General features: G+C 49.4%; 1 protein-coding gene across 1 annotated transcript; it reads right to left on the reverse strand.

Moving 5' to 3' along the window:
- Positions 1 to 23,798, reverse strand: CRLF2 (cytokine receptor like factor 2). Its single transcript, XM_010364478.2, has 8 exons — positions 23,604 to 23,798; positions 18,827 to 18,929; positions 14,439 to 14,605; positions 10,382 to 10,515; positions 6,329 to 6,491; positions 4,574 to 4,694; positions 2,185 to 2,269; positions 1 to 582 (listed from the first exon to the last, which is right to left on the reverse strand). Exons 1-8 carry the CDS (start codon positions 23,746 to 23,748, stop codon positions 316 to 318), a joined length of 1,185 nt encoding a protein of 394 aa, XP_010362780.2. The 5' UTR covers positions 23,749 to 23,798; the 3' UTR covers positions 1 to 315.
- Positions 23,799 to 24,136: the final 338 nt, after the last annotated feature.

Consider the following 24,136-nt stretch of genomic DNA (forward strand, 5'->3'; position numbering starts at 1 on the left):
TTACAGCATTTTGGACGTCCTGCCTTGGGGTTCATGTCGCAATGTTCAGGCACAAAAGGCAACTGAGAGACCATCTCCTCCAGCCATCGGCTCCCATCCGCCATCAAGCCTTTGAACAGAGAGACCCACGTGGGGGAAACTGAGCGTAAGAGTGCCTTCCTTAGGCAGCGAAGCTGGGTCTTCAGAGGCTCCTAGCCCTACCGTCACTGGAGGGGACCATCCCCGTCCATGGTGGTGTGGAGTCCCCGGGACCTTCCCCCCGGTCTTGAAACGTCAACGTGGAGCCTGACGTTGACGTTGACAGTCGTCTGTCCATCATAAGGCCACATACGAGCTGTCGTTCATCACAAAGGTAAAGCCCCCAAGAGTGACCACATCACCGCCTGGCAGGGGCGGCTGGTGGGGAAGCTGGAGGGATCCCCCAGCAGCCTCTTTCTCCTCGGTCTGTGGCTCCAGCGTCCTGGGTGCGTCGGCTTCCGTCTTGGCCAACTGGACCACCAGGGAGTCCTCAGGGCCACTTTCTGGCTCTGCACCTGCCATCTTGGGGAGGTGGGCCACGTTCTGGGTGTCTGTGATCCACTCCTACCAGGAGGAAACATTCTAGCTCGAACACAACGGATATACCACAGACAGTGTCCACAGGGTACCCAACACAGACATCCTTCCCCGGCACTGGGCAGCCTCCCCCGCAAACGCCATTCCCAGTAGAACAGGAAAAGCCCTCTCGTCTGGGAGGTCTAAGTCCCCTCCAAAGCTGTTGTCTGGGGCGTGCAGGGGCTCTGAAACGGATATACCCTTCTGAACCAAAAATAAAATTCTTCTTTTGTTTTTTTTGAGAACGAATTTCACTCTCGTTGCCCAGGCTGGAGCGCAATGACATGATCTCGGCTCACCGCAACCTCCACCTGCCCGGTTCTAATCCATTCTCCTGCCTCAGCCTCCTGAGTCGCTGCGATGACAGGCATCCACCACCACACCCGGCTAATTTTGTATTTTTAGTAGAGACAGGGTTTCTCCATGTTGGTCAGGCTGCTCTCAAACTCCCAAGCTCGGGTGATCCACCCGCCTCGGCCTCCCAAAGTGCTGGGACCAAAGGCGTGAGCCACCGCGCCCGGCCCCCAAAAATAAAATTCTAAGCCCTCCAACAGACTGATGGACTCTCCACTCAGTCAAGGTGATTCCAAAGTTATCTTAAAACCTAGTTTGAGACATAATGAGAAGTCAGAGTTGGACATGCTTCATTATACCCTGTTCTCTTTGAAATTCAGGCACAACCAAGCAGCATTAAAATCAAGACACAGGCCAGGCACGGTGGCTCACGCCTGTCATCCCAGCACTTTGGGAGGCCGAGGTGGGTGGACTTGAGTTTGAGACCAGCCTGGACAACATGGTGAAAACTCGTCTGTACTAAAAATACAAAAATAAGCCGGGTGTGGTGGCAGGTGCCTGTCACCCCAGCTACCCAGGAGGCTGGGGCATGAGAATCGCTTGACGGCGGGAGACAGAGATTGCAGTGAGCAGAGATCATGCCCCGTTTATTTCTTCTTTCCTTTCTTTCTTTTTCTTTCTCTCTTCATTTTTCTTTTCTTTCTTTCCTTCTTCTCCTTCTATTCCTTCCTTCTCCTTCCTTCCTTCCTTCCTTCCCTCCCTCCCTCCCTCCCTCCCTTCCTTCCTTCCTTCCTTCCTTTCTTTCTTGTTTTTCCTCCTTCCCTCCTTCCTTCCTTCCTTCCTTTCTCTCTCCCCCTTTCCTCCCTCCCTCCCTCCTTCCCTTCCTTCCTTCCTTCCTTTTTTTTTTTTTCTTGACAGACTCCGGCTCTGTCACCCAGGCTGGAGTGCAATGGCACAATCTCAGCTCACCGCAACCTCTGCCTCCACGGTTCAAGCGATTCTCCTGCCCCAGCCTCCAGAGTAGCTGGGATGACAGGCGTGCACTACCACGCCCGGCTAATTCTTGTAGTTTTAGTAGAGACGGGGGGTTTCACCACATTGACCAGACTGGTCTTGAACTCCTGACCTGAAGCGATCCACCCGCCTCGGCCTCCCAAAGTGCTGGGATGACAGACGTGAGCCACCTCGCCTGGCCCTAAATACCGTTCTCTAAAAGGGTCGCTCAGGGAGAATGAGTGCAGGCACGGTGCACCCGCTTAGTGGAGAGGAGAGGAGACACAAGGAGAGGGCAGATACCTGGAAGTTCCCTTGGTGTATCTCAAAGAGCCCAGGGAAGGTGGATTTCGGGTCTGGCACGCTGGGCATCAGAAACTTCTTCACTCTGAAACAGAGACGGAGAATGTGGTCAGGTCAGCCACAGTCCCCCAAGCAGGGCTGGGAAGAACGGCCTTCCACGTGGATACATGTGTCTCCTCACCCTCCCCAGGGACCCTGCCTCTGGGGTCCTCACAAAGTTCCCACCAGGAGGCCGGGCGCGGTGGCTCATGCCTGTCATCCCAGCAGTTTGGGAGGCCGAGGCGGGCGGATCACCTGAGGTCAAGAGATCGAGACCAGCCTGGCCAACATGGTGAAACCCCATCTCTAGTGAAAATACAAGAAAAAAATGAGCCAGGGCGCCTGTAGTCCCAGCTACTCGGGAGGCTGAGGCAGGAGAATGGCGTGAACCCGACAGGCGGAGCTTGCAGTGAGCTGAGATCCGGCCACAGCACTCTAGCCTGGGTGACAGAGCGAGACTCTGTCTTAAAATAAATACATACCATAAAAAAATAAATAAATAAATGACTCAACTCCCCAGCTACTTGGGAGGCTGAGGCAGGAGAATCGCTTGAACCCGGGAGGCGGAGGTTGCAGTGAGCCAAGATGGTGCCACTGCACTCCAGCCTGGGCGACACAGCCAGACTCTGTCTTAAAAAAATATACAAAAATTAACTGGGTGTGGTGGCGCACGCCTGTAGTCCCAGCTACTCGGGAGGCTGAGGCAGAAGAATCGCTTGAACCCGGGAGGTAGAGGTTGCAGTGAGTCGAGATTGCGCCACTGCACTCCAGCCTGGGTGACAGAGCGAGACTCCATCTTAAAAAAAAAAAAATGCAAAAAATACAAAAATTAACCGAGTGTGGTGGCACATGCCTGTAGTCCCAGCTACTCGGGAGGCTGAGGCAGGAGAATCGCTTGAACCCGGGAGGTGGAGGTTGCAGTGAGCCGAGATCGCACCTTACACTCCAGCCTGGGTGACAGAGCAAGACTGTCTTAAAAATATAAAAGTTCCCACCAGGAATACGGTGTGATGGACAGTGAGCCACGTCCTATGCACACAACGGATTTGCATTAAATACGTGATGATTTGCACCTTGTTGATGAGACAGGCTGAAATGAGACCGTCACTCTTGAAAATTCCTATGTTGAAATTCTAATCCTCAACCTCACAATGAAACTATATTTGGAAATGGGGTAGGGGGTCTCTAAAAAGGTGATGATGGTAAAATGAGGTCACTAGGGAGGATCTGTTTCAACAGGGCTGAGGTCTTTATAAGAAGAGGAGGTTGGCCAGGTGCAGTGGCTCATGCCTGTCATCCCAGCACTTTGGGAGGCCAAGGCAGACAGATCTCCTGAGGTCAGGTGTTCAAGACCAGCCTGGCCAACATGGTGAAACCCCGTCTCTACTAAAAATACAAAAATTAGCCAGGCGTGGTGGCACACACCTTTAGTCCCAGCTATTCAAGAGGCTGAGGCAGGAGAATTGCTTGAACCCGGGAGGCGGAGGTTGCGGTGAGCCGAGATCACGCCCCTGCACTCCAGCCTGAGTGACAGAGTGAGACTCCGTCTCAAAATAAATATACACATAAATAAATAAGAAAGTGACTCAACCTCCACATCTTTGAAAAGCTCTCTCTGTGGTCTGAAAGAATATTGTCTCGGCTAGATCTCTAACTGGATTCAAAGCTGAAAATTCAGTCACAGCTGGAGCAACCACAATATTAGACCCTGTACAATTCTTCTTGCTGCCCTCATCAGCTTACCTGGGCTTCTTTTCTTTCTGAGAGACGGAATCTCGCTCTGTCACCCAGGCTGGAGTGCAGTGGTGCAGTCGCAGCTCACTACAGCCTTAAACTCCCAGGCTCAAGCCGTCCTTCCACCTCAGCCTCCCAAGTAGCTGGGATGACAGGTGCACGTCAGCACGCCTGGCTAATTGTTGTGTTTTTATTAGAGACGGGGTTTCACCATGTTGGCCACGCTGGTGGCCAGGATGGTCTCGATCTCTTGACCTCGTGATTCACCTGCCTCAGCCTCCCAAAGTGCTGGGATCACGGGCATGAACCACTGCGCGCGGCCCGAATTTTTGTATTCTTAGTAGAGACAGGATTTCACCATATTGGCCAGGCTGGTCTCAAACTCGTGACCTTGTGATCTGCCTGCCTCAGCCTCCCAAAGTGCTGGGATTACAGGTGGCAGCCACCGTGCCCGGCCCCTCTGAAATTTCTTGTAATGCACTGTCAGAAAAGTGGACATTGCATGGAAACTGAAGCCCAGCGAAATGATTCTGTCAGGCTACTCATCTTTTCCCCCACTTCACACATATTCTGGAAGGAAAACCCTCCACCCATGCGTGGCAGGTGTCCTCCTTACCTCCATAATTTCCATAAAGACAGAAGGAGAAGAGATACCATCAGAAGGATGGCCAGGCTGGAAACTAAAATAAATTTGGACAGCTTTGGTTTGGGAGGCGTGGGTGTCTGTGGGCACGAATCTGAAACGACACGAAAAGGCTACTGTATGTTTTCAACATGATGGTACAGCTCAACCCCAACCACCCTCCTCATCGTTTCATGTTTTTTTTCTTCTTCGTTATTTGTTGTTTTGTTTTTGGTTTGCTTTGTTTTGTTTTTGCAAATATGAGTGTCAGCAAATCTTTTACTTACTTTTTTTTTTTTCTTTTTTTTTTTTGAGACAGAATCTCACTCTGTCGCCCAGGCTGGAGTGCAGCGGCGCGATCTCGGCTCACTGCAACCTCCACCTCCCGGATTCAAGCGATTCTCCTGCCTCTGCCTCCCGAGTAGCTCGGATGACAGGCACCCGCCACCATGCCCGGCTAATTTTTTATTTTTTAGTAGAGACGGGGTTTCTCCATGTTGGCCAGGCTGGTCTTGAACTCCTGACCTCAGGTGATCTGCCCGCCTCGGCCTCCCACAGTGCTGGGATCACAGGCTTGAACCCCTGGGCCCAACCCAGTCTGGTATATTTAATACAGTGATTCTCCTGCCTCAGCCTCCTCAGTAGCTGGGACTACAGGCGTCCACCACCACACCGGGCTCATTTTTGTATTTTTAGTACAGACGGGCCTTAATTTTTTTTTTAAATGAATGTTAGTGTCAACAAATGTTGATTCCTACGGAAAATATCCTGGAAAGAGACACTTCCAGGAAGGAAGGGCAGGTTCCACATGCAGCCTTTGGAGGCTTGTGGTTGCTGGGGGTCTTTACAGCATAGGAGAGCTTGCTTTTGGCTGTTGGTGGTTGTACGCCTGAAATTATGCCCCCTGAAAAGATACATTGAAGGCTGGGCATGGTGGCTCACACCTTTAATCCCAGCACTTTGGGAGGCTGAGGCGGGCAGATCACAAGGTCAGGAGTTTGAGACCAGCCTGGCCAATATGAAGCAACCCTGTCCCTACTAAAAATACAAAAATTAGCCGTGCTTGGTGGTGCGCGCCTGTCATCCCAGCTACTCGGGAGGCTGAGGCAGGGAACGGGATGAACCCAGGAGGCGGAGGTTGCAGTGAGCTGAGATCGCGCCACTGCACTCCAGCCTGGGCAACAGACTGAGACTCTGTCTCAAAAAAAAAAACAAACAAGGGCCGGGTGCGGTGGCTCAAGCCTGTAATCCCAGCACTTTGGGAGGCCGAGGCAGGCGGATCACGAGGTCAGGAGATCGAGACCATCCTGGCTAACACGGTGAAACCCCGTCTCTACTAAAAATACAAAAAACTAGCCGGGCGAGGTGGCGGGCGCCTGTAGTCCCAGCTACTCGGGAGGCTGAGGCAGGAGAATGGCGTAAACCCGGGAGGCGGAGCTTGCAGTGAGCTGAGATCCGGCCACAGCACTGCAGCCCGGGCGACAGAGCCAGACTCCGTCTCAAAAAAAAAACAAAAGAAGGAAAACTAGCCCGAGTGAAAGCAGGTAGGGAGCGAAGCAAGGAGCGGAATTGCTTGTTGCTTTCAGATGGAGCCCTGGAAGATTGGAGAAGACTGAGCTTGCTCAGACACATGCTCTGCTCAAACACACCCTCCCTCCCACCTCCCAAGAAGGCAGGACAGCGTCGGTGGCTATGGCTACTCCAGTCCGGTGACAAGGTTAGGCGGCACTGCTGCGTAACAAACATTACCCCGAGTCTCGCCTCTCTGCCAGCACGTCACCTCTGACCAGTCACTCGGGTACGTGTCTGGCCCATATACATCCTCCATGGCCTTCACCCGGGCCCGGAAAGCGTAACACTTCTCAGCATCCAAATCTTCTATGGTGACATTGCAGGTATTTTCCTGTTTGGACTGGAGAAACAGACACACACACACACATACACACACACACACACACACAATGATTAGTGATGTAACCTGAGTCTGGAGTTTTCCTTCCGGTGGGTTCATGGTCTCGCTGACTTCACGAATGAAGCTGCAAGGCCGGACATGGTGGCTCACGCCTGTCATCCCAGCACTTTGGGAGGTCAAGGTGGGCAGATCAGCTGAGGTCGCAAGTTCGAGACCAGCCTGACCAACATGGAGAAAGCCGGTCTCTACTAAAAATACAAAAATTAGCTGGGCAGGCCGGGCGCGGTGGCTCAAGCCTGTAATCCCAGCACTTTGGGAGGCCGAGACGGGCGGATCACGAGGTCAGGAGATCGAGACCATCCTGGCTAACACGGTGAAACCCCGTCTCTACTAAAAACTACAAAAAACTAGCCGGGCGAGGTGGCGGGCGCCTGTAGTCCCAGCTACTCGGGAGGCTGAGGCAGGAGAATGGCGTAAACCCGGGAGGCGGAGCTTGCAGTGAGCTGAGATCCGGCCACTGCACTCCAGCCCGGGCGACAGAGCGAGACTCCGTCTCAAAAAACAAAAAAATTAGCCGGGCTTGGTGGCGCATGCCTGTAATCCCAACTACCTGGGAGGCGGAGGCACCAGAATGGCTTGAACCCGGGAGGCAGAGGTTGCAGTGAGCCAAGTTTGTACCACTGCACTCCAGCCTGGGCAACAAGAGCGAAACTCTGTCTCAAAAAAACAAAAGAATGGAGCCGTGGACCTCTCAGTGAGGGTTACAGCTCTTAAAGGTGGCACGGACCCGAACAGTGGGCAGCAAGATTTATTGTGAAGAGCGAGAATTTATTGTGAAGACTGAAAATTTATCGTGAAGACGGAAAGAACAAATCTTCCACAGTGTGGAAGGGGACCCAGATGGGTTGCCGCTGCTGGCTGGGGTGGCCAGTTTTTAATTCCCTTATTTGTCCCCGCCCATGTCCTGCTGATTGGTGCATTCTACAAACCTCTAGCTAGCTGCAGAGTGCTGATTGGTGTGTTTTTACGGAGTGCTGATTGGCACATTTTACAACCCTCTAGCTAGCCGCAGAGCGCTGATTGGTGCATTTTTACAGAGCAGTGATTTGTGCATTTTACAAAACTCTACCTAGCCACAGAGCGCTGATTGGTGCATTTTTATGGAGCACTGATTGGCGCATTTTACAAACCTCCAGCTAGTCACAGAGCACCGACTGGTGCGTTTTTACAGAGTAGTGATTGGTGCATTTTACAAACCTCTTGTAAGACAGAAAAGTTCTCCAAGTCCTCACCACCCAGGAGTCCAGCTGGCTTCGCCTCTCACTGGGACCTTTCATTGTACACCCCCTGGGATTTGCACAAGGTTCCTACTCCCACATGTTTTCACTCTGTTGTTTGCGTCCTCCCTCTCTGCAGACTTTTATTCCAACTACGACAACTACAGATTCAGCAATACAGTAACACTTGTTTTTGTTGTTGTTTTTGTTGTTGAGACAGAGACTCGCTCTGTCCCCCAGTCTAGAGCGCAGTGGCATGATCTCAGCTTACCGCAAACTTCGCATCCCGAGTTCAAGCGATTCTCCTGCCTCAGCTTCCAGAGTAGCTGGGATTACAGGCACCTGCCACCACGCCCGGCTAATTTTTGTATTTGGTTGTAGGCACTGCTGTTATGACTAAATATTCTTTCAACCACCCTTGGATGACTCTTAAAGATTTCATTAGGCCGGGCGCGGTGGCTCACGCCTGTCATCCCAGCACTTTGGGAGGCCGAAGCAGGTGTATCACTAGGTCAGGAGTTCGAGACCAGCCTGACCAACATGGTGAAACTCCATTTCTACTAAAAGTATGTACACACACATATATGTAGATATACAGTCATGCATTGCTTAACGATGGGACATGTTCTGAGAAATGCTTTGTGAGGTGACTTCTCCATTGTGAGAATATTGTAGAGTTTATTGAGACACACCTCGCTGGTCTAGCCCGTTGCACACCTAGGCTGTATAGCACATTGTTCCTGGGCTACGCACCTGTACAGCACGTTACTGTACTGAATACGGTAGGCAAACCTAACGCAAGTATTTGTGTATCTAAACATATCTAAACATAGAAAAGCTACAGGAAGAATAGGGTATAGAAGAAACTAATTGGGACAGCCGCACAGGACAGCCGTGATAATCACAGAGGACTACCGTGATACATGCTGTCTGCTGATGACGAAAAGGTCCTCAGGCAGCACATGACTCTGTGTGTGTCTGTCTGTGTGTGTCTGTGTGTGTGTCTGCGTCTGCGTCTATGTATGCGTGTCTGTGTGTCTGTGTGTGTCTCTGTGTGTGTGTGTCTGTGTTTCTGTGTGTGTCTGTGTGTGTGTGTGTCTGTGTTTCTGTGTGTGTCTGTGTGTGTGCGTGTCTGTGTTTCTGTGTGTGTCTGTGTGTGTGCGTGTCTGTGTTTCTGTGTGTGTCTGTGTGTGTGTCTGTGTGCCTGTGTTTGTGTGTCTGTGTGTGTCTGTGTGTGTGTGTAGAGAGACAGATATGTAGAGATAGAGGTATGACTAGAGGTAGATAAAGAAATGATAGATAAATAGATAAAACAGAGAGATGATAGACTTGATAGATGATACATAGATAGACGATAGATAGATGATAGAGAGATAAATAGATGATAGATAGATAGATAGATAGATAGATAGATAGATAGATAGATAGACAGATAATACATAGACAGATGATAGAGAGAAGTAGACAGATGATACATAAATAGATACAGATAGATGATAGATAGATATATAGATACATACATAGATAAATACATAGATAGCATAGTAGATGGTAGAATAAAGAGAGATAATAGACAGGTAGATAGAGATGATAGACAGATGAGCTAGATAGGGATGATATACATAGATTATTGATAGTACATAGATAGATAAAAGAGTTGGTACATAAAATAGATATGGATAGAGCAATAGAGAGAACAAAGAGAGTTAATCGATAAAATACATGATAGATTGAAAGACAGAGACAAAATAAAATGACATAGATAGATAGATAGATGATAGATTGAAAGAGAAAGACACATCAAATAGAATGAGATAGACAGATAGCAGATTGAAAGAGCTAGAGAGAGATAAAATAGAATGATAGATAGATAGATAGATTGAAAGATAGAGATAGAGGTAAAATAGAATGATTAGATAGATAGATAGATAGATAGATAGATAGATAGAGAGTCAGATAAAATAGAATGAGATAGGTAGATACATACATACATACATACATAGATGATAGATTGAAAGAGATAGAGAGAGATATAATAGAATGATATGGATAGACAGATAAATTGAAAGGGAGAATGATATAGAGATAGACAGATCATAGATAGATAGATAGATAGATAGATAGATAGATAGATAGACAGACACATAGATAGATAGATAGATAGATAGATAGATAGACACATAGATAGATAGATAGATAGATAGATAGATAGATAGATAGATAGATAGATAGACAGACACATAGATAGATAGATAGATAGATAGATAGATAGATAGATAGATAGATAGATAGATAGATAGATAGACAGATAGACACATAGATAGATAGATAGATAGATAGATAGATAGATAGATAGATAGATAGATAGATAGATAGATACATAGATAGACAGACAGACAGACATATTATTAGTTATCTTTCTGTGGAGACCCCTCAGAGACACAGAGAGAAATGCGAGCTGGACTAGAGCTCTCTCAGGAAGAAACAGCAGAGTGGAATTCAGGCAGGTGTAGACAGAGGGGACCCGGGGGTCTGACTGAACAGCGAATCCCACAGCCCGCACCTGGGGGACGCTCAGCCACCATCGCCCTGAGTCACGGCCGCCCGGCTCACCTGCCACTCCGTGTCGAAGGGGCTCCGGTACTGAACCTCATAGAGGAGACCCCTGTAGGACAGGTCAGAGCACGTCACCGTCACCGCGTCCTGATGCCACGAAAAGCTCACCTGCTTCGGCGAACCGGGCTTTACTGAGAAGAAATAACAGAACCTTCATGTTGCAGACAGTGATATCCCTCCTCTCTGAGCTGACTGTGACAGGCTTACTTCATCCCCTTTCTCTAGCGTGTACCCCTCCCTTCCCTGAATATCTTGTGGGGCTTGGGGTTCACCTGTCTTCATTACTTTTACAGAAGAAGCTTCCACCAGAGCTCTGAGAACCTGTAGGTTTGTGAAGGAACTCTCTAAAATTCTGTGGAAAATGTCCTGTGTGTCTGTTACAGGCTAAATTATGTCCCCCACAAAAATACATGTTAAAATCCCAACTCCCCAGAAACTCTGAATGAGACTGTATTTAAAAATAGGATCCTTTGGGAGGCTGAGGCAGGTGGATCACCTGAGGTCAGGAGTTCGAGACCAGACTGACCAACATGGAGCAACCCTGTCTCTGCTAAAAATACAAAACTAGCCGGGCGTGGTGGTACATGCCTGTAATCCCAGCTACTCGGGAGGCTGGGGCAGGAGAATCGCTTTAACCCCAGAAGCAGAGGTTGTCGTGAGCCGAGATCATGCTATTGCACCCAGCCTGGGCCACAAGAACGAAACTCTATCCAAAAAAAAAAAAAAAAAAAATTCCATCTGGCTGGACACAGTGGCTCACGCCTGTAATCTCAGCAGTTTGGGAGGCCAAGGTGGGTGGATCACAAGGTCAGGAGTTTGAGACCAGCCTGGCCAATATGGCTGAAACCCCGTCTCTACTAAAAAAAATAAAAAAAATTAGCCAGGCATGGTGGCACACGCCTGTAGTCCCAGCTACTCGGTAGGCTGAGGCAGAAGAATTGCTTGAACTTGGGAGGTGGAGGTTGCATTGAGCCGAGATCGCGCCACTGCACTCCAGCCTGGCAACAGAGCGAGGCTCCATCTCAAAACAAAGTGGGGGGGGAGGGGATCCTTGTAGGTGCATTTAGTTAGTTAAGATGAGGTCATACCGGAGAACGAAGCATTCTAAATGCAACAATAGGTGTCCTTCTCAGAGACAGAGGAGACACAGACACAGAGAAGGCCACGTGGAGACGGAGGCAGAGACTGGAGTGATGCGGCCACAAGCCCAGGGACGCCTGGAGCTCCCAGGAGCTGGGAGAGGCAGGAAGGATCCTCCCCTAGAGCCTCCGGAGGGAATGCGGCTCACAGACACGTCCATCTCACTGGGAGAGAATAAGTTTCTGTTGTTTTAAACCTCCCGTTTGTGGTAACCTATTATAACCCAGGAGACACATCCAGTATCTATGAGTAATTTCACGAATAAAGAGTTCGCAGTTCTCACGGGATTCTGAAACAGATCTGTTTCCCCCACCTCTAAAAAATAAAAAAGGAAAAAAGAGCCACAGCCTTCCAGAATTCTGGGATAAAGAAGAAACATTTTGGAAAGAGGGTTTCCCTACAGCCAGTTCTCCGCGCACATAAGGAAACCTGCCAGGTGCAGTGGCTCATGCCTGTCATCCCAGAAATTTGGGAGGCCAAGGCAGGAGGATCTCTTGAGCCCAGAAGTTCGAGATCAGCCTGGGCAATATGGTGAGACCCCAGATCTACAAAACATGAGAACGTTTGCCAGGCATGGTGGTGTGTGTCTGTGGTCTGAGCTACTCTGGAGGCTGAGGCGGGAGGATCGCTTGAGCCCAGGAGGTGGAGGCTGCAGTGAGCTGTGATTGCATCACTGCACTCCAGCCTGGGCGACAGAGCAAAACCCTCTCTCTCAAAAAAAAAAAAAAAAAGATGAAAAATCCAGTGAGTGGGATGATGGTGAGAGAGTATTTCCTGCTCCCTGTGTGTGTGTGTGTCTGTGTGTGTGTGTGTGTGTGTGTGTGTGTGTAGGCAGGGCACCAGAGGGCAGCATCTCTAATTCCCTTATTTTATTTATTTATTTATTTGAGATGAAGTTTCCCTCTTGTTGCCCAAGCTGGAGTGCAGTGGCTGGATCTCAACTCACTACAACCTCCGCCTCCCGGGTTCAAGCGATTCTCCTGCCTCAGCTTCCTGAGTAGCTGGGACTACAGGTGCCCGCCACCACGCCCGGCTAGTTTTGTATTTTTAGTAGAGACGGGATTTCTCCATGTTGGTCAGGCTGGTCTCGAACTCCCCACCTCAGGTGATCCTCCTGCCTCGGCCTCCCAAAGTACTGGGATGAAAAGCGTGAGCCACCACACCCGGTCTTATGTATTTTTCAACGATGAATCTATAAATCGGCCAGGCTGGTGTGATCTTGGCTCACTGCAGCCTCTGTCTCCCAGGTTCAGGCAATTGCCCTGCCTCAGCCTCCCGGATAGCTGGGATTACAGGCGTGCGCCACCACGCCCGGCTAATTTTGTTTATTTTTTATTTTTAATAGAGACAGGGTTTCACCATATTGGTGAGGCTGGTCTCGAACTCCAGACCTCAAGTGCTCCGCCCACCTTGGCCTCCCATAGTGCTGGGATTACAGGGGTGAGCCACCGTGCCGAAGCTTTAATTAATTCCCTTAAATCATAGTCATGTGGTCTCCCCACTGGAGGCAGGTTCATCCCCGACCAGTGTGTGTGTAAGAGGGAACTTTCTAGAAGGCCGGTTTCTCCTCACTTGGAGTCAGGAACTGGGCACTGGGCTCCAGTGGCCAATGGTCCATGAGCTTGCTTTTCAGTACTTATGGTAATAAGCTGAGGGAAGTACTGAAAAGCATGGTGAGCTTGCTTTTCAATAGCTACGGTCATCATGGATCCGGCGATTTTCATGAGCTTTTCAGTACTTAACGGTAATCAGCTGAAGGAAGTACTGAAAAGTATGCTGAGCTTGCTTTTCAGTAGTTACGGTAGTCATTGATCCAGCGACTATCATGAGATGGCTTTTCAGTACTTAGGGTAATCAGCTGAAAGAAGTACTGAAAAGTGGGCTGAGCTGGCTTTTCAATTGTTACGGTAACCATTGATCCCGCGTGAACTTGTGACTGGCATGAACTTGCCTTTCCTTACTTACGGTAATAAGCTGAAGGAACTACTGAAAAGCGTGGTGAGCTTGCTTTTCAATAGCTACGGTCATCACGGATCCGGCGATTTGCGTGAATTTAAAGTACTGATAAGGGTGCTGAGCTTGCTTTTCAATTGTTACGGTAATCATTGATCCCGCTACTGGCATGAACTTGCTTTTCATTACTTACGGTAATAAGCTGAAGGGAGTACTGAAAAGCGTGGCTTGCTTTTCAATAGCTACGGTAATCATGAATCCGGCGATTTGCACGAGCTTTTCAGTACTTACGGCAATAAGCTGAAGGAAGTACTGAAAAGTGTGCGGAGCTTGCTTTTCAATAGCTACGGTAATCATGAATCCGGCGATTTGCACGAGCTTTTCAGTACTTACGGCAATAAGCTGAAGGAAGTACTGAAAAGCGTGGCTTGCTTTTCAATAGCTACGGTAATCATGAATCCGGCGATTTGCACGAGCTTTTCAGTACTTATGGCAATAAGCTGAAGGAAGTACTGAAAAGTGTGCGGAGTTTGCTTTTCAATAGCTACGGTAATCATGAATCCGGCGATTTGCACGAGCTTTTCAGTACTTACGGCAATAAGCTGAAGGAAGTACTGAAAAGTGTGCGGAGCTTGCTTTTCAATAGCTACGGTAATCATGAATCCGGCGATTTGCACGAGCTTTTCAGTACTTACGGCAATAAGCTGAAGGAAGTACTGAAAAGTGTGCGGAGCTTGCTTTTCAATAGCTACGGTAATCATGAATCCGGCGATTTGCACGAGCTTTTCAGTACTTATGGTAATAAGCTGAAGGAAGTACTGAAAAGCATGGTGAGCTTGCTTTTCAAGAGTTAACGGTCATCATGGATCCCGCGGTTTGCAGGAGCTTGGTTTTCAGCCCTTGGGGTAATAAGGTGAAGGAAGTACCGACAAGCATGGTGAGCTGGCTTTACAATACTTACGGTAATAATAGATCCAGCGACTGGCGGTGAAAACGGGGTGCGTCCCGTTCCTGATGGAGAAATAGAGAATATCGTCTTGCTGCTCTGCGTCTAGGAGGCACCCCGAATTGTGACCTTCCTGGAGAATGTAGATGGTGCACTGGTCATAGGCCTCATCTGGATTCAATCTGGGGTTTAAAATGACCATTTAGCAACAGTGCTTTTTATTCATTTATTTATTTAGAGATGGGGTCTTGCTCTTGCCGCCCAGGCTGGAGTGCAATGGTGCAAAATCTCAACTCACTGCAACCTCCGCCTCCTGGGTTCAAGCCATTCTCCTGTCTCAGCCTCCTGAGTAGCTGGGATTACAGGCAACCGCCACCATGCCCAGGTAATTTTGGTAGTTTTACTGGAGACACGGTTTCACCGTGTTAGCCAGGCTGGTCTCCCTGACCTCAGGTGATCCACACACCTTGGCCTCCCAAAGTGCTGGGATTAGAGGTGTGAGCTACCACGCCGGGCTTTTTTTTTTTTTTTTTTTTTTTTTTTTTTTGAGACAGAGCCTCACCCTGTCGCCAGGCTGGAGCACAGTGGCGCAATGTCAGCTCACTGCAACCTCCACCTCTCAGGTTCAAGAGATTCTCCTGTCTCAGCCTCCTGAGTAGCTGGGATTACAGGTGCCTGCCACCACGCCTGGCTAATTTTTGTGTTTTTAGTAGAGACGGAGTTTCACCATGTTGCCCAGGCTGGTCTTGAACTCCTGACCTCAGGTGACCCACCCGCCTCGGCCTCCCAAAGTTCTGGGATTACAGGTGTGAGCTAGCACGCTGACCTTTTTTTTTTTTTTTTTCCCCTTTTGGACAGTGTCTTGCTCTGTCATTGAGGCTGGAGTGTAGTGGCGCAATCTCGGCTCACTGCAATGTCTGCCTCCTGGGTTCAAGCGATTCTCCTGCCTCTGCCTCCTGAGTAGCTGGGATTACAGGCGCCCACCACCAAGCCCAGCTAATTTTTGTGTCTTTAGTAGAGACGGGATTTCGCCATGTTGACCAGGCTGGTCTCCAACTCCTGACCTCAGGTGATCCTCCTGCCTCAGCCTCTCAAAATGCTGGGATGACAGGCGTGAGCCACGACGCCCAGCCTGGACATTTCTTAAAACAGCATTTAACAAATCTAATGGCCGTTGCTTCAGGCTGCATTCTCACCATGGCCTCCGGCACGGTGCAGAGGTTGCAGCAAGCTAAGATCACACCACTGCACTCCAGCCTGGGCGGCAGAGAAAGACTCTGCCTCAAAAGAAAAAAAAATTTAAAAATCCTCCTGGATTAATGTGAGCCCTCAATCCAATTAGAATATTTTTATGAGATAGCAAAGAAATACAGTGAAAAATATTCTTCTAAGAGACAGAAGAGGAGGCACAGACACACAGGCGAAGGCCACGTGGAGATGGAGGCAGAGACTGGAGTGATGCGGCCACAAGCCCAGGGACACCTGGAGCCCCCAGGAGCTGGAAGAGGCAGGAAGGATCCTCCCCTTGAGCCTCTGGAGGCAACGGGATACAGCTGCAGTGGATTAATATGTGTCCGTCAGAAAGATCTGCCGATGTCCTAATGCCCAGACCTGGAATAAGGCCTTATTCAGCAATAGGGTCTTTGCAGTTCGATTAAGTGAAGGAGTGTCAGATGAGATCATCCTGGATTGGGGGGGGGGTCTTAAATGCAATGGCAGGTGTCCTTCTAGGAGACAGAAGAGGAGACACAGACACACAGGAGAAGGCCACGTGGAGATGGAGGCAGAGACTGGAGTGATGCAGCCACAAGCCCAGGGACACCTGGAGCGCCCAGGAGCTGGAAGAGGCAGGAAGGATCCTCCCCTTGAGCCTCTGGAGGCAACGGGATACAGCTGTAGTGGATTGATCTGTGTCCCTCAGAAAGATCTGTCCGTGTCCTAACGCCCAGACCTGGAATAAGGCCTTATTCAGCAATAGGCGCTTTGCAGATGCAATTAAGTAAAGGATCTAGAGATGAGATCCTCCTGGATGAGGCTGGGTCCTAAATCCAATGACAGGTGTCCTAAGAGACAGAAGAGGAGACACAGAGGTCTTTGCAGATGTAAATAAGGTCAATCTGGAGATTACCTTGTCCTGAAGCAGATGGTCCTTACATGCAAAATGCTGTCATAGGTGTCTTTCTAAGAGACAGAAGAGGAGACACAGACACAGAGGAGAAGGCCATGTAGAGATGGAGGCAGAGACTGGAGTGATGCGGCCACAAGCCCAGGGATGCCTGGAGCCCCCAGCAGCTGACAAAGGCAGGAAGGAGCCTCCCCTAGAGGCTCCAAAAAGAACCAAACACAATTGCAATGGATTGGGATGGTGACGTCCAAAAGATCGTCTATGTCCTAACCCGTAGACTTGTGAATAGAATCTCATTTAGAAAGAAGGTCTCTGCAGGTGTCATTCAGTTGAGTATCTTGACATGAGATCACCCTGGAGTAGGATGAGCTCTAAATGCAATGACAGGTGTCCTTCTAAGAGACAGAAGAGGAGACACAGACACAGAGGAGACGGCCACGTGGAGACAGAGGCAGAGACTGGAGTGATGCAGCCACAAGCCCAGGGACGCCTGGAGACCCCAGGAGCTGGGAGAGGCAGGAGGATCCTCCCCTAGAGCCTGTGAAGGGAGGAGAGTTCTGTCCTTGATTTTGGACTTGTGGCCTCCAGAACTAGGAGAATAACTGTGGATCTTAACTGCTTAGCGTATGGTGCTTTGTTATGGCACCTTAGGAAACTCCTGCTTTCAGGAGGGTCTTTATGGTAACAGAATGGCTGGGCACAGTAGCTCACACCTGTAATCCCAGCACTTTGAGAGGCCGAGGCGGGCAGATCACGAGGTCAGGAGTTCAAGACCAGCCTGGCCAATATGGGGGAAACCCCATCTCTAAGAATACAAACAAAGTAGCCGGGCGAGGTGGCAGGTGCCTGTAGTCCCAGCTACTGGGGAGGCTGAGCCAGGAGAATCGCTAGAACCTGGGAGGCGGAGGTTGCAGAGAGCTGAGATCGCGCCACTGCACTCCAGCCTGGGTGACAGAGCGAGACTCCATCTCAAAAAAATAAAAGAACGTGCCAAGATCATATATCAGTCTGGTTTTTCTGCACAGGGAAAACAAAATGTCACCCAGCGTGAAACCAAGTGGCTTATTCCTCGTCAACAATGTCCGGGGGGAATTCCTGGCTCAGGAACTGGTTTTTTTTGTTTGTTTTTGAGATGAAATCTCCCTCTGTCACCCAGGCTGGAGTGCAGTGGCGCGATCTCAGCTCACCGCAACCACTGCCTCCAGGGTTCAAGCGATTCTCCCGTCTCAGCCTCGCAAGTTGCTGGGATTACTGGCACCTGCCAGCACGCCCAGTTAATTTTCGTATTTTCAGCAGAGACAGCGTCTCCTCATATCGGCCAGGCTGGTCTTGAACTCCTGACCTCAGGTGATCCGCCCACCTCGGCCTCCCAGCCTGAGTGTGAGTCTTACTTTCCAAGTAACTTACTCCCAGCGTGAGTCTTACTTTCCAAGTAACTTCATTTTAAAATTTCCCTGTTCTGGACACTTTCCCGTTTATCGGTTTTGCTATCAAACTGAAGAATCAAGCACCCATGACTAAATGTACTGGAAAAACCCTTCCTCCAACGTTCGCACGCATACTTCTGGGTGTGTAACTAAGCCAAGGTAAAAATAAGAATAAAGTCACATCAGGGAGACACAGGGTTGGACGCAGCCCTGGGTAAGGCTGTGACATGTTTCAGACACAATCTTTCCTTCCCTGGCTGCCTAGCAGATAAGATTTCAAGTTCACCCACAGCCCTAGGTGAACAAATCTCTTTCTTAATCTCGCGTCGTGACTCACGCCTGTCATCCCAGCACTTTGGGAGGCCGAGGCGGGTGGATCCCATGAAGTCAGGAGATTGAAACCAGCCCAGCCGACACGGCGAAACACCGTCTGTACTAAAAATACAAAAATTAGCTGGGTGTGGTGGCAGGTGCCTGTCATCCCAGGTGCTCAGGAGGCTGAGGCAGGAGGATCGCTTGAACCCGGGAAGCGGAGGTTGCAGTGAGCCAAGATCACGCCACGGCACTCCAGCCTGGGTGACAGAGCGAGGCTCCGACTCAAAAACAAACAAAAACAAAAAGAATGTCGGTGATTTTGCGCGTGAGTCAGCCATCCCTTGGCAAGAAGGTCTGGGACAATGAGCTTGTGGTTGTGGTGAGGGCTGAGGGTTTCACAGAACAAACATTCTGGCTTGCCGAGTGTGACGCTTCACACTTTCGTTCTCGAGCGATTCCCAATCGCTGACGGCTCAGAAGAGCTATTTTGAGCCCCAGAGGCTGTGGGGTTTGCTTTCCAGGGTGGGGCCACTTACGTGTAGTGGAAAGTCAGATTGCTCCTGGGGTAATGGCTGGCATTCCATGTCACCTGCACCGTTTCTAAATTAAAGTAGATGATCTGAATCTTTACGCCTTCTCCTAGACACAGAGAGATGCAGGAAGTTCACTGTCAGGCAACTCTATTTTACTTTTTATTTTTATTTTTTAATTTATTGTTGTTTTTGAGATGGAGTCTCTCTCTGTCGCCCAGGCTGGAGTCCAGTGCCGCGATCTCGGCTCACTGCAACCTTCACCTCAGGGTTCAAGCGATTTTCCTGCCTCAGCCTCCCGAGTAGCTGGGATGACAGGTGCCCGCCACCATGCCCAGCTAATTTTTTGCATTTTTAGTAGAGACGGGGTTTCATCATATTGAACAGGATGGTCTGGATCTCCTGAATCCCAAAGGGCTGGGATTACAGGCGTGAGCCACCGTGCCCGGCGAGGCAACTCTACAAAGAGCTAGAAACTTACAGCATGAAGCTAGCACTTTCGTCCTAAGAAGCAGATGCTGGTTTAAAAGGACAGAGATCTGGCCAGGCGCAGTGGCTCACCTCTGTCATCCCAGCACTTTGGGAGGCCGAGGCAGATGGATCATGAGGTCAGGAGATTGAGGCCATCCTGGCCAACATGGAGAAACCCCATCTCCACTAAAAATACAAAACGTTAGCCGGGCATGGTGGTGGGCACCTGTAATCCCAGCTACTCGGGAGGCTGAGGCAGGAGAATCACTTGAACCCGGGAGGTGGAGGTTGCAGTGAGCCGAGATTGTGCCACTGCACTCCAGCCTGGGTGACAGAGTGAGACTCCATCTCAAAAATAAATAAATAAATAAATAATAAAAGAACAGAGGTCTGCCTGGGTGCGGTGGCTCATGCCTGTAATGCCAACACTTTGGAAGGCTGGGGCAGGTGGATCACCTGAGGTCATGCGTTTAAGACCAGCCCTGGCCAACATGGTGAAACACTGTCTCTACTAAAACTACAAAAATTAGCCGTGTGTGGTGGTGGGTGCCTGTAATCCCAGCTACTTGGGAGGCTAAGGCAGAAGAATCGCTTGAACCTGGGAGAAGGATGCAGTGAGCCGAGATTGCACCACTGCACTCCAGCCTGGGTGACAGAGCTAGATTCCGTCTCAAAAAATAATAAATAAAAAGTCAAAGGACAGAGAACACCAAGGTTTGTATGCATGAGTTACCCGTTAATTCCTTGAGCAAGAGCTGCAGAATACATAAAGGCTGGTCCAGAAGAGACAATGCCACCTTACATATCCACAGAAGATGTGTCCTTGGATACATGATTGATGCTCATATCTGTGCAAGCCACTAGTGGGTGGACCTTACCCTTTGCAAAAACCCCAGAGACAAGTCAACAAGGGTACAATTATAGTTGCTTTTTTTTTTTTTTTCGAGACAGAGTCTCATTCTGTCGCCCAGGCTGGAGTGCAGTGGTGTGATCTCAGCTCACTGCAACCTCCGCCTCCCAGGTTCACACCATTCTCCTGCCTCAGCCTGCTGAGTAGCTGGGACTACAGGTGCCCGCCACCACACCTGGCTAGTTTTTTGTGTTTTTAGTACAGACGGGGTTTCACTGTGTTAGCCAGGATGGTCTCGATCTCCTGACCACAGTGGCATGAGCCACTGTGCCCGGCTGCTTTTGTCTGTTTTTGCAAAAGGTAATCTTTGCCCACTAGTGCCATGCACAGATACGAGCATCAATCATGTATCCAGTGACACATCCCCTGTGGATACCTAAGGTGGCATCGGAAAGTGTCCCCATCGATCCACCTGACTGTCTTTTTCAAAACACCACACACACCAACTTCAGAAATGGACCGGCTGGGCGCGGTGGCTCATGTCTGTAATCTTAACATTTTGGGAGGCCGAGGTGGGTGGATCACCTGAGGTCAGGAGTTCAAGACCAGCCTGGCCAACATGGTGAAACCCCGTCTCTATTAAAAACACAAAAAATGAGCTGGGCATGGTGGCAGGCGCATGTAATCCCAGCTACCCAGGAGGCTGAGGCAGGAGAATGGCTTGAACCCAGGAGGCAGAAGTTGTAGTGAACCAAGATCGTGTCACTGCACTCCAGCCTGGGCGACACAGCAAGACTCTGTATCAAAATAAACTAAAATAAAATAAAATAACAGTAATGGACCAACTCTAAAGAAGTATGTCTATCTTTGCTTAGAAGGTTGCTCAGACTTCAGTAGCTTCGACGTTTCAAGAAGTCTGGGTTTGTAATTCTGAACATGGGGAATGGGAATATTTTAGAATTGAGCAAACATGCAATGATATTTTGGATAATGGCAAACCAAGTCTCTCACTGTCAAAGAAGTGAGTTACAGGTTTGGAAAGACAGGCTACAGTGAACCTTGTCATGCTGGGTTTTAAGTGGAGGTATCTGGAGGATAGATAGAGATAGATACATACATACATACATAGATACATAGACAGTAATGTTAGAGAGAATTATATAGATGATGATAGAAATAGTTAGACAGACACAGATAGGGATGGGTGGGTAGATGGATGAATCAATGGACAGGTGGGTGTATAGATGGAAGGCAAGTGGATGGGTGAGTGGATGGGTGACTGGATGCATGAAAAAATGGATGAACAGATACATAGTTGAATGGGTGGATGGGTGGATGGATGCATGGAGAGATGGATACATAGATGTGTACATGGATGGGTGAATGGATGGATGGATGAGTGGATGAAAGTGTGGCTGAGCGCATGGGTGGATGGATGGTTTGATGGATGGATAGATGGATGTATTGGTGGATGGATGGTGGGTGGGTGGATGGATGGATGGATGGATGGATAAGTGGATGAAAGGGTGGGTGGATCGGTGGGTGGATGAGTGAGTGGATTGATAGATAAATGGATGAACAGATAGGTGAGTGGGTGGATGGATGGATGGATGGATGCATAGATGGATGAAAGGGTGAGTGGATGGGGGGGTGGATGAGTGACAGGATGGATGGATAAATGGATGAACAGATAGGTGAGTGGGTGGGTGGATGGATGGATGGATGGATGCATAGATGGATGAAAGGGTGGGTGGATGGGTGGGTGGATGAGTGAGGGGATGGATGGATAAATGGATGAACAGATAGGTGAGTGGGTAGACGGATGGATGGATGCATGGATATATGGATATGTAGATGCGTACATGGATGGATGGATGGATGGATGGATGGATGGATGGATGGATAAATGGATAAAAGTGTAGGTGAATGCATGGGTAGATGGATGGTTTGATGGGTGGATGGATGGATGTGTTGGTGGGATGGATGGATGAATGGATGGTGGATGGGATGGATGATGGGATGGGAAGGGAGGTGGATGGATGATGGGTGATGGTGGGATGGGTGGATGGATGGATGAAAGGATGGTGGATGGATGGATGGATGATGGGTGGATGGTGGAGGGATGGTGGATGGATGGATGGTTGATGGTGGAGGTGGTGAGGAGGATGGATGGATGGTGGATAATAGATGGGTGGATGGTGGATGGATGGGTGGATGGATGGATGAAAGGATAGGTGGATGGATGGATGGATGGATGATGGGTGGATGGTGGAAGGGAGGATGGATGGATGGATGGATGGATGGTTGATGGGTGGATGGTGGAAGGGAGGATGGATGGATGGATGGATGGATAATAGATGGGTGGATGGTGGATGGATGGGTGGATGGATGGATGAAAGGATAGGTGGATGGATGGATGGATGGATGATGGGTGGATGGTGGAAGGGAGGATGGATGGATGGATAATAGATGGGTGGATGGTGGATGGATGGGTGGATGGATGGATGAAAGGATAGGTGGATGGATGGATGGATGGATGATGGGTGGATGGTGGAAGGGAGGATGGATGGATGGATGGATGGATGGTTGATGGGTGGATGGTGGAAGGGAGGATGGATGGATGGATGGATGGATAATAGATGGGTGGATGGTGGATGGATGGGTGGATGGATGGATGAAAGGATAGGTGGATGGATGGCTGGATGGATGATGGGTGGATGTGGAAGGGAGGATGGATGGATGGATGGATGGATGGATGGATGGTTGATGGGTGGATGGTGGAAGGGAGGATGGATGGATGGATGGATAATAGATGGGTGGATGGTGGATGGATGGATAAAAGGATGGCTGGATGGATGGCTGAGTGGGTTGATGGGTGGGTGAATGTATGAGTGGATGGATAGTTTGATGGATGGGTGGATGGATATATTGGTGGATGGATCAATGAATAATAGATGGATGATGGATGGATGGATGATGAATGGGAAAAGATAGATGAGATAAATTGACGGATAGATTAAAAATGAATATATCTACTGATCAATCAATCATAGATAAACACACACACGCACACATACAGTTCCTAGTTCTGGCCACCGAAAGGGCATATAAGCAGTGGATATTCCAGGAGCAATAAATACAGTTATTATTCATGTATTTACTTATAAATACGTTTCGTCCCAGCTACTTGGAAGGCTGAGGCAGGAGAATTGCTGGAACCCAGGAGGTGGAGGTTGCAGTGAGCCGAGATCATGCCACTGCCGTCCGGCCTGGGCGACAAGAGCGAGACTCCGTATCAAAGAAAAAAAAGAAAAGAAAAGAAAAAAGAAACTTCCACACTCCTTGTTTAAGTTTTACAAAACAAACAGTGCCTGGTTGCAAAGGAAACCACAAACCAAAATACGACAAGAAGAGGGCGCTTACATAAAGGATATTTTATGCAGGCCAGTGGTGAAAACTTACCTGTTCCCACTTGCCCCAAAGCCATCCAGCCTCCCAGCAGAAAGACAGCAGCTGCCCCCAGCAGAACGAACCGTCCCATGCCTGAAACAGGAGTGGAGAGTGAGGTCCTCAGGAACCTGCCACCAACAGATCGCTCGTGACTCATAAGCAGAGGTCACCCTCGATTTTAAACAGGCAGAAAGGAAATTAGGGAAATGATTACAGGCAGGAAGCACAGTGACGCTCGATTTTAAAAGATACGCTTGTCACAAACACACACACACACACAATCAATCCAGGGTCAGGAGTACCACACACAGGGCTGAGCTGAGCCCTTCCCTTCCTTTCCTTTCTCTTCCCTCCCTCCCCCTCCCCTCTGCTCCTTCCCCCCTCCCCTTCACCTCCCCCTCCTCTCCACCTATCCCTTCCCTTCCCTCCCCTCCCCCCTCCCCTCCACCTCCTTCCCCCTCCCCTCCCCTTCACCTATCCCTTCCCTCCCCTCCCCCTGCCATTTCCCTTCCCCCTTCCCCTCCCCTCCACCTCCTTCCCCCCTC

The sequence above is a fragment of the Rhinopithecus roxellana genome, chromosome 22 (genome assembly GCF_007565055.1).
Source record: "Rhinopithecus roxellana isolate Shanxi Qingling chromosome 22, ASM756505v1, whole genome shotgun sequence".
Taxonomy (NCBI): Eukaryota; Metazoa; Chordata; class Mammalia; order Primates; family Cercopithecidae; genus Rhinopithecus; species Rhinopithecus roxellana.

Bases quoted from the DNA above. Each gene is read 5' to 3' on its own strand.
- CRLF2 (XM_010364478.2), bottom strand. From the start codon at position 23,748: ATGAGTCACGAGCGATCTGTTGGTGGCAGGTTCCTGAGGACCTCACTC. The intron at 4,695-6,328 runs GTAATGTTTGTT...GTGTCGTTTCAG, and splicing joins GCAGAGAGGCGAGACTCGGG to ATTCGTGCCCACAGACACCC. The intron at 583-2,184 runs GTATCTGCCCTC...TCCTCCTGGTAG, and splicing joins TACACCAAGGGAACTTCCAG to GAGTGGATCACAGACACCCA.